A 16,278-nucleotide genomic window follows, 5' to 3' on the forward strand; every position below is an offset into this window, starting at 1 on the left:
GGAGTGACCTCACTGCAGCTTTTCAGTATTTGAAGGTGAGTTATAAAAAAAGATGGAGAGCTCCATCAGATAATGACAGAACAAGGGGCAGTGGGTTTAAACTAAGACAGGAGAGATTTAGATTAGATATTAGGAGAAAATTCTTCACTCAGAGGGTGGTGAGGCACAGGCTGCCCAGAGAAGTCATGGATGCCCCATCCTTGAAGGTGTTCAAGGTAGGCTGGATAGGGCTTTGGGCAACCTGGTCTGGTGGGTGGTGTCCCTGCCAATGGCAGGGGTTTGGAACTGGGTGATCTTTAAGGTCTCTTACAACCCGAACCATTCTGTGATTCTAGAATTTCAAAATGAGTTAACTGGTTTTAATTTCATAGTTATAATTCCAGCAAGATTAGCTGTAACACTCTCTGAAATGGTAAATTATTCCAAAATTTCTGCATCAAAAATGAAGATCCCATGTAACTCTACTATTTAGTCTCCTGTTTCAACTTGCTCTAAGTGCAGCATTTTTCCCCTCTAAACACCTAGAATTAGTAATTGGGAAGTTTTTCTGACAACTATTAAATGCATTCAGAGTTACAGGTAGGTGACAACAAAGAAGAGTGGGAAGGAGAGGAGAACTCAAAATGTCTGAGGCTACCAGACTTTCAACTCAGATGAATTCTGTGTTGAAAGAAACATTAGCAAATTTCCCATTACACTCTTACATGTGAAATCAAATTATATAACCACCTTTCTGAATGCAGTACACTGAGGCCTTTTATTAAGTTATTAATAAAAATAATGAAAAACTATGAAGTCACACCTTTCTGAAAAAAAACAACTCCTTCAGAGAGAAAACTTACATAAATGGCCTCACCCATTTCTTAAGAACTCCTAGCAAGTGTCTCAAGATACGGTTTTGAGAACCAACAGTTCAACTTTTCTGGAAAGGTAAACCATAGAGCTTCTTACAGAGATAATAAAGGCTTACATACATCAACCTTTTAAATCACAAGTAGTTACAACCTCTTTTATGCATACACCATCACCCCACAGTATTAAATGGACCTGTTCATGAGCATTGCATCTTATGGTTGAATACCTCATCACATTAACAACAAATGAAGGCATTTTGACAGTTCATAACCAAGTCATTTGTGCAGTCTGAATTTATGCAAACTGAATATTCCTGTCACATGATTAAGATTATTAACTCTTTTATTCATGTTAACAGGATAATAGTCACATAATACAGTAAATGCATTTTGGTGTCAGAAGTTTTACATCCCAAGCCACTGCAGGAGGAGAGCTGCAGGCCTCATGAAAGAAACGAAGAACTGGGTTGTTAGAAGAACTCATCAGCCTACCTCCCACTCCCTGTATCTGTATGTCATTTTGCATTCAGGGAGTTATGTATCAGCTAAATGAGTTGTTCTCATGCACTAGACCTGTTCTGGCTGTATTTCATTCACATCATTGCAAAACACGACAATGTCTTTTGTGTTACAAATTTAATTCTTATGTTTGGAACTGTGTGTGTACATATACACATATATATACACCATAAAAAAAATAGCATTCTGAACTAAGTGGTAATTTTGCAAGCTCAAGAAGGTCAGGAATATGATATAAATGGTGTTCCTTTTATTGGTGGCTTCAATAAGATCAATATTAAATTTTTTAATGTTTGTGTGAACAGTGCACTAGACAAAATGCATTTAAATAAAATTATACTTTTTAATACTATGCCAGATTTGCCCTTTCACATTGCCTGAATCTGCTTGTTCCCTTCATCACTGTTCCTTTCTAATATATTTCCCTTGTCTTCTTGAAATGTCCATAACACAATCACACGATAAATTTCCTCAGTAATCTTTTGACAGACTTACTTTCAGCTTACAACATAAAACAGTTCTGCCCAAATTTGCTTTTCATCCTGCATGTTCCCATTTATAGACTTTTATGAAGACCAACAGTTAGAAAACCTTAATATTTTTGCAGATTACGCATAACTGTTAAGGGAAAATGAAGTCTCCTAACTTCATCCAGTTTTCTCTGTTACACACACGGTTACACACTGTGTTACACACACAGTGATCATGCATACTGGTTTCAAAACACAAATTCTTTAAGTAAAAAGGCACACATTTCTCCCACCTCCCTTTCAAGGGTAACACTATCAGAGGAGATCTTGTTACTCTAAACCAGGTCTGTAAATAGCACTCTGAAAAATAGCAGTTATAGTAACTTTTTTTGCTATTACATTTTAATGTACCATAAACTAAACTTGCTTGCCTTTGATTCATTTTGTCTTAGCTACACATCCATGCACTTTAGTATTCCCTTACCATAACCATCCTTCTCCAGAAACCTTTATTGTTTATTATGCTTCATATATTTATCATTGAATCATTGATTAACCCCAACATTACATCATTTTCCCCTTAAATGTACTTACTGTGATATTTTAACACACTGTACACAAATACATTTTTAGCTGCAAATATGTACATTGTAAAGATTTAGGTACATGTGTATATAAAATGCAATGCTCATAAAAGATATATTCCTATCACATTCCTATGGTGCAGATTTAATTTCAGGCAAATGAAAATAAGCTTGAATAGCATATATCCATTTACTGCTTATAATGAATGATTTACTTTCTATAAATATATTTCACACCCCTCCTTTCTTTACTTTACATTTTATTTGAAAAATAATGGGTAGAAAACCTCATAAGGACAAAAACATAGAAGACATCAAGATATCAGGACTAGTAAAGCAAATAGGAATGTATTATGGAGTTTCAACAATCTGGTATGTATCATTTGAAAAAAAAAAAAAGTAATGAAATTATACTGCTGTTTTACAGAAGATGGATGCAAAAAAATCAATCTCTTTTTTAGATTTGATCTCAAACACGTGGCTAAGAAATGACTGGCCGTTTTAAAAAAAAATTGTGCTACTGAATCATTTCACAAGGGATTCCCTTCCTGTCTTTCCTTTGTTCATTCTAGCAGCCGGTTTAATAAAGTACTATTTCATAAAAATGTCTATTTCCACTCCGCTTTATCAAGTGCTTCTTAATTTGAATTCTGTTAAGAGATAAACTCCTGCTATCCTGGTTTTGTGTTTAAGGGCAGGGGCTCATTAATAAATTTTATTTATTGACAACGTTAAGTGGCACATTAAATTAGAACAATATGAAGAAGAACAACAACTCTAGCCTGAACAGCACAGAATCAGAGAAGTACTGTTCCTTCTTAAGACTCCAATTTTTGTTTCTGGGGGAAGGGGAAGCAAAAAAATAAATAAATAAATAAAATTGGAGAAGTAAAGTAGATTTGGAAGCAAATATATGTTTTCCTACTTGTCATTTGGAATCTAACTCACTGTATTAAACTTCAGATCAACTCAAGTTAACTTGGTTTACAAATTAGAACTATTTAACTGTCTCTCAACCAGGCAGAATCATGCTGAGATTGAGCAAGCAAAAAAAATCCCTGACACCAAGGAGAGAAATGCTTTATGGAGACAAGTTAACCTGATGTCTCATGACAACCTGCTCAATGCTTACCAGGTATGTGCCACAGTGAAACGCCGCTGCTTTGGTATGTTGCTGTTCAGAAGCATCCTGCGCAAAAGCCTGGGAGAGTTTCGAGGAGAAATAACTGGAGACAAGCGGGGAGAAGCAGATGAAGATTTCCTAGATGTCCTGGACTTCTCATATTTCAACAGGTTTTCCCTCAGGGTCTTCACAAGATCTTCATTTAACCACGGATTTTGGCAGTGAGAATTATCCACTTCAGGAACAGTCAAGGTGTCCGGACTTGTCTGCTGAGCCATGTTTCCCAGATAAGCTTGTTAGTAAGCTCTACTACAACCTAATATCGGTTTGACAGCTTTCCTTTCTACGTTTGCTCCCAAGAATCGTGCAGAGCTCCAGCTCAGCCTATTCTGCTTTCAACATGGTGACGCCTGCCCTCAGCGTCTCTCTACAGATAATGATCTGCAAAGAAAAGAAGCAAGCTAACTCCTTCACAGAAACCTATTAAACATTACCACTCCTCTCACTGTCCTCTTGCCAAAGATCACTTATTAGCTATCATAGCGGGTGAGCATAGGAGGAAGAAACTGCTTTAGCACAGCCTTTGTTGGAGCTATAAAGCTGCCTGCTAAACTATTGGAACTAATGTGCTGCAGCTGCTTGAGTGACTTCTGGTTATGTACATAAAAAGTGCTGGAGGAGGGCTTAAGCATCAGATGTGTGCTCAATTTTGTTTGGTTATTCTTTCCATTTGCTTACTGCTGAACCTTCAGGGAGGCTGAAAGGAGGGGGGAATGCTGAATATCTTCTGTTTTGTGTATGTGTGTTTTTTTGTTTGTTTGTTTGTTTTGTTGTTTGTTTTTTGTTTTCTTACAGATTCTATAGTATTTATCTTTGTGGTCCCCATTTACAAATGAAGATTACAAACTTTTACCTCAAACTAACTAGCAAATGCAACAATTAAATAATGCAAAAGGATTGCAGTTCTGCCTTCTCTTCATACCCTTTTCCCCTCTCCCTCCCCCTCCCCCATAAAAACCAGGCCAATGACAAACACTTTTCAAATACATTTAGGAACGGCTAATACCTGTCACCTTGCATTTTCCAGAAATACAAAACAAACATGAGGTTAAGAGCTGTACACAGACCAAAATCAGACTATAACAGCTACTAGCATCTATTTAATGAGATGTTCTTAATTCAGTGTACCACCACATCATGACCACTACTTGAACTACAAAGTGCCTTTTTTCTATTCACAGCTGGCAAGGAAACAAAGTAATGATATGAAAAGGGAACCTCAGATATACAGAGAAACAAAAGTAATTGCATTTATTTAATCATTGCATACTGCTATTAAATTTCATTTTTGAAATATTTTTAATGCAATTTTGCAAACAAGATAACAGTGAGTTTTCTGATCCAACAACACCTTTTCCAGTCAATCCTATGAGGGTTTTTTTTTTTTATTCATTTGTAATTAAAATAACTGACTCCAGCTATTCTAGAAATTTTTATTAACATGCTCAGTTTTGTTCATGACTGATAGCAGACAAAGACCTGTAATAACCGGTGGAAGGCTAATATTTACTTAAGCTTGCTGCATTCACATTTACAGTGATGACAATAACATTTCAGTTATAACCATACTTCCTGTTCATTCTGCAGCAACAAATCATCATTATTTTATGAAAGATTTCTTTTCTAATGTCAGAGGACTGGTTACATATAATTTTTGTTAGTGCAATATACTTTTCTGTTTTATTTTATCTTACAATCCTGCTTTACTCTGTGAATAAGAATTTCACTATAGAAGCACACACAGTATCCAGGTTTTCAATGGGGTGAAGGTTCTTTGCGTACAATTATATGGCCACACGTGAAAGGCCATACTGTTATCTACGTTAAGGTGAAATCAGAAATCCTGCGAAAGCAGCCCTGTGCCGCAAAGGAGAGGAATCACCTTTGTACTTAGCATAGAAGCCATGATTCCTGAGAATTATAAAGAGAACATCATCATGCTGTTCAGTTGAACAGCAACTAAAAGGTCAACTTACGTTAAGAATGACATTGCTATCAGGTGTCAGCCACATTATGTAGACAAGTTTAACTGTACTGCGTCATATGTGAAACGTGATAACGGTGTATTTACAAATTTAACTCAATCTTGGACAGTGCCACAGAATGCAGAAGTACCATGCATCCCACTTTTGTCTATCTTTCTGATTTTTTTTTTTTAGAGTTATAAGATTTAATCAGGGCCTGAAAACCAACATTGCCCAAATATAGACTAAAACAGAGATACAATTGACAGTACAAAAACAAATTTATGTTGTGTCTTACTGAGAACAAAATTTAAACTGGAAATGAAGTGCTAATCCACAGACAGAAAAATAATTGGATGAAATCATAACTAAGATATAACTAATACAATAACTGCTGCCACTCCTTTTTCTTTGGAATAGCATAGACAGCACCATTCCTCAAAAAGGAAAAATAATAAAAGCGTACTTTATGAAAGCAATTATTTTAGATCTATGATGAACAAAAAATATCACTTCTTGTAGTCTACTATTCCACATAAATTCCATTTTTTAATTATTTTATTTTTAATTTCCCCAACAATACAGTTTGTATAGAGACTTCTGTTCTTTTATACTATGAAATACTGCCATCGTATGTCTATTCTGAAGTATGGTCTTCAGAGAGCAGCAATGGCTTTATAAAACTAAAAACATCATTTTTTTTGGACATCAGTGAATTAACCACATCAACAAGACCACTAACACTGATTTCAGTTCCTGGTTTAAGTTGCACTACATTACAGAGAAAGTGATAGAAGAAGGAAGTATTAGTCCACAGATCAGTTCCATTTTCTTCAGCAATACTAGCATTAAGAACCATTAACTTGACACCTTGCAGTATAGGCACCAAGAGGAGTTGCCACATATTTAAAAAGGTAATGTGCAATGTGTACAGAACAGCAGGATAAGACCCTTTAACAGGACAACTGAACTCAGCCATTATAAAGTAACATCATTTCCATGAGCAGCTACTTAAAACGTTTTTCCTTACTTGAATGAAAATCCATTAATGGATTAATCTGAATTTCAATGTTCCATTTCCCCAGACACCATAATCTGATATACACTCACCTCTTTCTCTTCAGAAAAATATCTAGGGGTACTAAAGGAGATATTCACAATCAGAATGACAGACTAATGCTTTTCATTAGATCAGAACCACAGACCAATACTTCTAATTAATATAAAGTCTTGCTACAAAAATTATTTAACAATCTGTTGAGCCAGTATTTGTCACCACCTAGAACTTAGATGTCCTATGACAACACTCTATCCTTTGGGCTGATTTTATTGTAGATAAAAAGTGTAAGCAGCCTTCATTGTAATAAAAAGCCGGGGCTTAGTATCTAACAACATAAAATACGGATAAAATATGGTGTGATTTAGATGAAATGCTTATTTTACAGTCAGAAGTGGGCAAAAGAACAAGGCAGAAAGAGGACAAAATATTTTATAAGGAAAAAAAATCATTTCCTCATTTCCAGTAATCTTAACTGTACATAAAAAAAAAAAAAAAAAAAAAAAAAAAAAAGATGATAAAATACTTTTTTTTTTTTCTCTGTAGAGATTATGGTTCATTAACAAAAAGACCTATCTGAGAAAAGTCTTATGAGGAGCAGCTGAGGGAATTGGGATTGTTCAGTCAGGAAAAGAGGAGGCTCGGGGGTGACCTTATTGCTCTCTATAGGTATATTAAAGGAGGCTTTAGCAAGGTCTGTTGGTCTGTTCTTCCACGTGCCTGGTGACAGGAAGCGGGGGAATGGACTAAAGTTGCATCAGGGGAGGTTTAGGTTGGATATTAGGAACCACTTCTTTACCGAAAGGGTTGTTAGACACTGGAACAGGCTGCCCAGGGAAGTGGTTGAGTCACCACCCCTGGAGGTCTTTAAAAGATGTTTAGATGTAGAGCTTAGGGATATGGTTTAGTGGAAGACTTGTTAGTGTTAGGTCAGAGGTTGGACTAGGTGATCTTGGAGGTCTCTTCCAACCTAGGTGATTCTGTGATTATGTTTCAATAGACATATCTGATCCCCCTATAACAATCACCACAGTTACTAAATTTAGAAAGCATTAGCATCTACTTTTTTTCCACTTCTCTGGGGGAAAATAAATAACTCTTCAGGTAAAAACAAAAGTTGTTTTTTTTTTCCTTTCTCATATGCTGAGAAAGAAAAGTATAGTGTACAATGCCAAAATGACTGTAGGATTTTTAAATCCAGATTATTTTTAAGAAGTCTTTTATTTATTTTTAAAAAGAAATGAATTAGTTTACTAGGCTCTTCACCAGTCCTACTAATGAGATCATTGAAAGTGGACTGTGAAATTCAGGCACAAGAGATATTTGCTGATTCTTTCAAAATAAGAACACTTGAGAGCTCATATATACTATATTTCCAAAAGCGAATGTTGATATTGCTTACAGTATGTTTATACAGTATATCTGATTCACTTTGATTAAATATTCTAATTTAATGTACCCACAATTAAACCTGATTTTCCAACCTTTCCTTAGTCATAGTTGTACTGTTACAAGTTATGCTGAGATCAGATTTAGTCTTCCCTGCTATGCATTCAAATAAACCAGTTTCAGGCTCAGGTCAAAAGCAGAGAACTAGAATCTCATAACGGAAGCTCAGTATTACAAAAACCTAGAAGTACCAATTGCTTCTATTCTCTTCCAGTTACCACTTATTTTTTTTTATTTTTTTTTTAATGAAAGTTCATCATTCAGTTCTTGTAGTTTTCTTCTATTTTGTTAAAAATATTTCAAAAACTATATATATTTTGTTAAAAAATATCCTTCTCATGGTAATCATACATAAATACTGAAGTGTTCAACACTTTGTTGATCATGAAAACCAGAAAGAGCTACAACATATGCATGAGAACAATCTAATAAATTCTGCTAATATTCCTGCTTAAAGCAGGGCCGGGTGTAGGGTCACAGCATGATGAAGAACTCTAGTTCCACACTTGAGAACAGTGCAGAAGTGGGAAAGAGAAGAATACAAAGTCAGGTGTGGTTGTGAAGAAGAGGTGCTATGTCATATAAGTAAAGTATTCTAAGATCCCATCTCTTATTTTCAGCAACATCCTAATAGAGCAATGGCACATAAAATGGCATAAAATGACCGATTCAGGTCAACTTTCCTAATAGCCCAGCAGACATACATATATAAATATGCTTTCAGAAAGAGAAGAGAATAAAGGAAGAACAGCTCACAGTATGCCTGAAGTCAGGTATGGTATGTTCACTACCAATAAAACACTTGAAGTCACTTAAAATTTTAGAGCACTTCTATTCTTAAGAAGTTCCTAAAAACAAACAAACAAACAAACAAACAAAAACCTTCTTTCAAGTTTCAGCTCAGATTTATATTGCAGTTTAATGAAGTGGTACTGTATTTAGTCAGTCTTCTTTCTTCTTATTATTTTTGGAGTATTTGGAAATGTGGTGATTCTACAATAACAAAGTGCTGTTCAGTTGCTGATTCCCAAGCAACTGATTTTTTGTTGTGTCTTCTGTGCACAGCAAAACAACACAGATAAGGGAACACTGAGCATAAGATAATAAAAGAAAACACAAAATAGCTGCTTTTTAAAACATAGCCAGACTCCAGTCTGAGAGAAAAGTGGAAGATTTTTAAATCCATGCATGAAGAATTCAGCAATATTTTATTAAGTAATTATTAAGTATCAGAGAAAACACTTAGATATATACTTGCAAAATAATTTTCAAAATGGAATACAGACCGACAGTGGAACTTCCAAAAAAGCTGTGAATTACAGAATCACAAGAAGCGAGGCTGAATGCTGTTTATAGCACGGTCAAGGAGACTTGGGCACAAATGCTTCACTTAGAGTCACAGAATCACAAAATACCCCGAGTTGGAAGGGACTCACAAGGATCATCGAGTCCAACTCCTGGCTCTGCACAGGACCACCCATAAATCAGACGGTGTCTGAGAGCACGCTCCAAATGCTTCTTGAACACTCCAGCAGGCTCAGTGCTGTGACTACTGCCCTGGGGAGCTTGTTTCAGTGCCTGACAACCTTCTCGGTAAAGAACTTTATCCTAACATCCGGCCTGAACCTCCCCTGACACAGCCTAATGATGTTCTCTCAGGTCCTACTGCTTGGTCTCCTGTGAAAAAAAAAGACCAGAGAGTGCAGCAGCCCTGCATGGGAATACAAGGGGACGGTGCCCCATGACACTGCAGCACTGACCAGTCCAAAGTGTTTCTGAAGGGTGAATTCATATTCCTTCTGAAATCTTTGCAAGATTCTACAGTTCTTTTTACAGCTCATGTCACTATGAAGAACTAATGATATTTTCTGAATGCAGTTTGTTTCTGGAATAAAACTCTATAAACCGAGGATTGTTGGAGTCCATCCAGTGCTGTCCTGTAAACACTGCGGTAAATGAACTAAGTACTCCAGCTTAAAAACACTCATTCCCATACATGCATACAAGAAAACAAAACAAAACTGGGGGAAACACGCATTTCAAGAACAGTGTACTTAGTATTTCGTTATAAACGTAATCATTATATCAACACTGCATAGGATAGCCTGAAGATTTCCTTCTAACAAGATCTGATGTTGCTTAACTCAAAGGATTAAGAAAAACTGGCCTATATTCAAGACCTTTCATTAGAAAGGACGAGTAACACAATCATGTTTGACCACACAAAGAAAGCTATTTGAAAATGAAATGGCTTTACCATACCAATTGCAGGAAAAAAAAGGCCTCAGCAAGGGTGACACATGCTAGGAGATCAAACAAAAAGAGAAAAGCAACATTTCTTTACAAATATATATATATATATATATATATATATATATTATTTTTTTCTTTAAAAAACCTGATGTGTCAAGAAACTTAGCTTCCCAGCAAAAGATAGGAAGATGCATCATTGCCCACATGTATGTACTGACATAAAAGTGAATCACCTCATATGACAAATAAGAATAAACAGAGTAGCAATAACTGTAATTTCTAAACAATTGTGTAATAAAACATCTCCTACGGTAGGATTAAGGGAAATGAATGTACTTTTTATACAGTTGCATCATAGAATACACAGGAGCAACAGGAAACATTCCTGCCACTGCAATGAATAAAGGTATCTGTTAACTATTAAATTGTAATTGAAGGGCTTGGCCTCTAATTAGCAGAAAACAGCTATAAGCATAAACAGCTTTGCAGGGCAGTCATGAGGAGAGGGGAAAGGAGAGGTCAGTGGAAAGGGAAAGGCACAAAATAAAAAGAGCCAAACAGCTGAGCCAAGCCAACACAAGCCCAGCCCAACCCAGCCCCACCTCCCCAGTCAGTACTTAATATAAATATGGGATTGTTTAAAAAGTATGGCATCTAGGAAAGTTGTGGTTGTAACCTTAGACTTCTTAGGGCTAGACTTGACAATTACTGTTAGAGCTTTTCGAAAATCAATTAACTTACTGATGACAGCATAATTCTGCCTGTCAGCGTCCATGAATGTATAATGGCTCTATGAAAATTGGAGGATCACAAGTACTTCACAAGAAGTATATCAATATTCCAGATTCCCAAACTTCAGAGTTCATTTCTGAAGCTAGCAGGAGCAATAGCTTTCACCAAACTAGACTTTACCTAGGTCCTCCAAGCATTATGGTTCAGCTGGAGTACAATGTACAAATAAACAAGTGCATTCCTGGGAGGTCAGACACACACAATGATAGTTTACTTAGTAAGGAATCTGTACCATCTGTCACATTCCAAGAAATCTGTTATTTTGACCATGCATTAAAAGCTGGGAGGAATTCAAAGAAACATTTATAAAATCTAGAGAGGTTATAAAATAAACTTTAAAAAAAAAAAAAAAAAAAAAAAAAAGTCTAAGAGCCTACAATAGTTTCTTAACAAATTCATTATCTGCAGATGAACAACTGATAGAGGAAAATAGGTGCATTGAAAGAGAAATCATAGCTAATGAAAAATCGTTAATGCCACAGGATTTTTGAGAACTTGGAGATTTCTGTGTAAGCTTTTCAATTTATGAATGGTTCAACTCAACTTTGTTCTTATAAGTGGGTTTTAGCACTGTCCTGCTACCAAAACTTTGGATAGATAAAAAGACCACACCTTTTAAGAAACAGAATCACAGAATCACAGAATTTCTAGGTTGGAAGAGACCTCAAGATCATCGAGTCCAACCTCTGACCTAACGCTAACAGTCCCCACTAAACCATATCCCTAAGCTCTACATCTAAACATCTTTTAAAGACTTCCAGGGATGGTGACTCCACCACTTCCCTGGGCAGCCTGTTCCAGCGTCTAACAACCCTTTCGGTAAAGAAGTTCTTCCTAATATCTAACCTAAAACTCCCCTGGCACAACTTTAGCCCATTCCCCCTCGTCCTGTCACCAGGCATGTGGGAGAATAGGCCAACCCCCACCTCGCTACAGCCTCCCTTGAGGTACCTATAGAGAGCGATAAGGTCACCCCTGAGCCTCCTCTTCTCCAGGCTGAACAAGCCCAGCTCCCTCAGCCGCTCCTCGTAGGACTTGTTCTCCAGGCCCCTCACCAGCTTTGTCGCCCTTCTCTGTACCCACTCAAGCACCTCGATGTCCTTATTGTAGCGAGGGGCACAAAACTGAACACAGTACTTGAGGTGCGGCCTCACCAGAGCCGAGTACAGGGGGACGATCACCTCCCTAGCCCTGCTGGCCACACTGTTTCTGATACAAGCCAGGATGCCGTTGGCCTTCTTGGCCACCTGAGCACACTGCTGGCTCATATTCAGCCGACTATCAACCAATGCTCCAAGGTCCTTCTCTGCCTGGCAGCTCTCCAACCACTCCTCTCCCAGCCTGTAGCTCTGCTTGGGGTTATTGCGCCCCAGGTGCAGGACCCGGCACTTGGCCTTGTTGAACTTCATGCAGTTGACCTCAGCCCATCGGTGCAGCCTATCCAGATCCTCCTGCAGAGCTTTCCTACCTTCAAGCAGATCGACACATGCACCTAACTTGGTGTCATCTGCAAACTTACTGAGGGTGCACTCAATGCCCTCGTCCAGATCATTGATTAAAGAGGACCGGCCCCAGCACCGAGCCCTGGGGGACGCCACTAGTGACTGGCCTCCAACTGGACTTGACTCCATTTACCACGACTCTTTGGGCCCGGCTATCCAGCCAGTTTCTAACCCAACGAAGCGTGCGCCAGTCCAAGCCAAGAGCAGCCAGTTTCTTGAGGAGAATGCTGTGGGAGACAGTGTCAAAAGCCTTGCTGAAGTCAAGGTAGACCACATCCACAGCCTTTCCCTCGTCCACCCAGCGTGTCACTTTGTCACAGAAGGAGATCAGGTTCGTCAAGCAGGATCTGCCTTTCATAAACCCATGCTGACTGGGCCTGATCGCCTGCTTGCCCTGCAAGTGCTGCGTGATGACTCTCAGGAGGATCTGCTCCATGAGCTTCCCTGGCACTGAGGTCAAACTGACAGGCCTGTAGTTTCCCAGGTCTGCCCTCCGGCCCTTCTTGCCTTCTTGTAGATGGGCGTCACGTTTGCTAGCCGCCAGTCAACTGGGACCTCCCCCGATACCCCGATAGCCAGGACTGCTGATAAATGATGGATAGTGGCTTGGCCAGCTCCTCTGCCAGTTCTCTCAGTACATTTTTTTTTTTTTTTTCCTAAAGATTACTTCTTATTAATACTACCAAGTTATAACTAAATTTCACTGTTAGGGTACAAAGAAACCTATGAGTTTCCTGTGTAAGCCGTGTGTAAACTTGGCTAGTTAGGAAATATTCACACCTTCAGAGTACAGCATGTGTTGTTAGAAGATCTCTTTTAAAATCTTCAGTTTATTAAACTGACAAATGGTAGGAAACTTTCATACCTCAAAAGCTATGATATCATTTCTTTTTAAAATAACCTGCTCTAAAATCTCACATTTCTTTGTGTGAAAGTAACAAGAACTGTACATGTGTCACTGCGGGCAGCACCTCAGGTTTGGTCATCATTATCTGCAGTTTTTGCCTTTAAATCAGAGTCCTCATATCACAGAATCACAGAATCACAGAATTTCTAGGTTGGAAGAGACATCAAACTCATCCATACAATTCATTTAGAGTCACTTCAGTGTCTTTTCTACAGACTTTAAACTTGTCACTTTACGGATTGGTAAGAATTAGAAGTAAACCACAAAGGATTTGCTTCTACAATGTTACTAAGAATTGAGAAAGGCCATTTCCAGGCAGGAAGAAACTAGGAGCCAGAATAAGCCAGGCTGGAATGCACAGTAGTAAACGGTAACATAACAAATACCTTAAAAGAAAATAGTAACCAACTTAATTTGTTTATTGCAACTAATCAGAGACATCCCAAATTATTTATTGAATTACATCCTGTCACATACATAATTAGACAAATAAAAATATGACTAATTAAGATGAAGAAATACAGCTGCTCTCAGGTACTCTGATGTACTGCAACAGCATTTAAATAAGAGAGTCATATATCGTTTATCAGGTTAGAAAATTAATGTATTTATGTTAGAAAGCAACATTTTTAGTAGGCCTTTAAAACCAGGTCATAGACTGAGAAACTAGTGCTGTAGGAGGTTTGTTTCTGAACCTATGTCCATTGACTTTAAGTAGGGACAGGAAAAATGTCTAGAAGTTGGGCAATGAAATAGAAGAAGAATATAGGCACAACAGGAAAAATGGTAAACTGGGAGCAATTCCTATCTGATACAAAATTACACACATTTGTGTTACCAGTTCATCACCATCTTAAAGGACGTTTCTATTTTTGGAGAAGTTAGCATTTCAAACCTTGTGATTGTTTATATATTTTAAGGGAAACGTCCCTGTTTTCATTTTCAAAGCTCAGGTTTTCAAAGGAGCAAGAAAAATCATCAAATCTTAACATAATATGTTAATGTCCTGGTTTCAGTTAGAACAGTGTTTATTTTCTTCCTAGTAGCTGGTAGATTGCTATGTTTTGGTTTAGGATGAGAAGAGTACTGATAACATGCTGATGGTTTAATTGCTGCAGAGCACTGCTTAGACCAACCCAAGGACTTTTCAGCTTCTTACTCTGTCCTGCCAGTGGCCAGGCTGGGGGTGCAGCAGGAGCTGGGAGGGGACAGAGCCAGGACAGGTGACCCAAACTGACCAAAGGGGTATTCCATACCATATGGGGTCATGCTAAACAATATATAGGAGTGGCTAGCTGGGGGGGGGGGGGGGCTGCTCAGGGGTAGGCTGGGCATCGGTCATCAGGTGGCGAGCAATTGTATTGTGCATCACTTGTTTTGTACATATTATTATTATCATCATTTTTATTTTATTTTATTTTATTTTATTTTATTTTATTTTATTTTATTTTATTTTATTTTATTTTATTTTATTTTATTTTATTTTATTTTCTGTTCTAATAAACCGTCTCTATCTCAACTCACAGGCTTCACTTTCCATTTCTCTCCCCCAGCCCAGAGAGGGAGGGGGGAGGCTAAGCGAATGGCCGAGTGGTGTTTAGCTGCCAGCCGGGTTAAACCACAACAGTTAAGTACTTGTGTTACATTAACACCACTGAATTACTGACAGAAACTGAACCAAGACAATGTGACAAAATAAACCAAACCAAAACAAAACAAAACAAAATACTATGTGAAATATTTGAATTAGATATCCAAAATTCTAAGCTGAATTTTAAATTACTGTACATAGAATACTCTGACATTAATGTCAACAAAGAACACACATAAGAGTTTACTAAAAATAAAGTTTACCATTAAGTGGAAAAGGAACTAAGATCTTAGAGAGATTTTTATGCTTTTTAATCTAAAACATGAAATCCATTAACTGAAGAAGATAACCAGAGTTCAGACCATGAAGAAACAAAGTATTTTTTAGCTTTATAATTCTGCTCTTTGTTGCTTGTTTTGACCATGGTTGTATTTATTACTAGATTTGAGATGATTAGATGATGTCATAATATTTGCATTAAGAATAAATATTGGGTCTATTTATATCTTCAGTCTCAAATGAACGGGAAAAACATAAAAAAGGAAAAAAAATCTTCCTGAGGTTATATTATTTTCACTGACTAAGGTAGCTCAGCATAACAACAGATGATTTAATTTTCTTTAGCAAGAAGATTCACCTTTCCAAGCTTTATTTTCCCTGTGGCTTTGAAAGAAAGCATTTCAGTGGGCACTTGCAGCTTGCAGGGCCCTGAACACATAAATTGGCACCAGACCCCCACGGAAGAGATGCGTTGTGGCTGTGGCCAGACCTGCTTTCTGCTGTCCCCGCTAGCTCCAGACCTGTTGCAGGTAACTGTGCCTCCAGCCTGGTCTCCTGCTCCTCCAGTCTTGGACCTGGCTTGTTCCCTGGTCTCCCCGGGCATGCTGGCTGCAGTCCCAGTCCCCAGAGCTGCTCTGATGCTGCAGGACTCTGCCCTGGCTGCAGCAGGGTAATCCTCTGCTCCTGGCACACGCGAGCATCCCCACACTTGCTGCTCCCAGAAACACTGATGCAAGTTCCTATAGCTAACTCAGTGAAATGTGTTATTACAACACATAGTCAAAATGAACTAATTAAATGATCTGTCTCAACAGAACAGTAAGTTAAAAAGCAATGCTTGAAATTGTTACAAGATCGCTCTTTCTGTGACTTT

General features: G+C 37.8%; 1 protein-coding gene across 8 annotated transcripts in view; it reads right to left on the reverse strand.

Annotated features, from left to right (window-relative positions):
* Positions 1–16,278, reverse strand: part of PDE4D (phosphodiesterase 4D) — a gene marked incomplete at its 5' end in the record, with an annotated part of 636,111 nt that overhangs the window by 373,963 nt on the left and 245,870 nt on the right. The window contains one exon of one of the 8 annotated variants that reach the window (XM_082783126.1): positions 3,560–3,828. The exons of the other annotated variants lie outside the window; for them this stretch is intronic. Coding sequence (XP_082639252.1) covers positions 3,560–3,828 — 269 coding nt within the window. Of the gene's footprint in view, positions 1–3,559; positions 3,829–16,278 lie in introns of those variants that run through there. 8 annotated transcript variants of the gene reach the window in all.

This window comes from Aythya marila (assembly GCF_965140915.1).
Source record: "Aythya marila genome assembly, chromosome: Z".
In the NCBI taxonomy this organism is placed as follows: Eukaryota; Metazoa; Chordata; class Aves; order Anseriformes; family Anatidae; genus Aythya; species Aythya marila.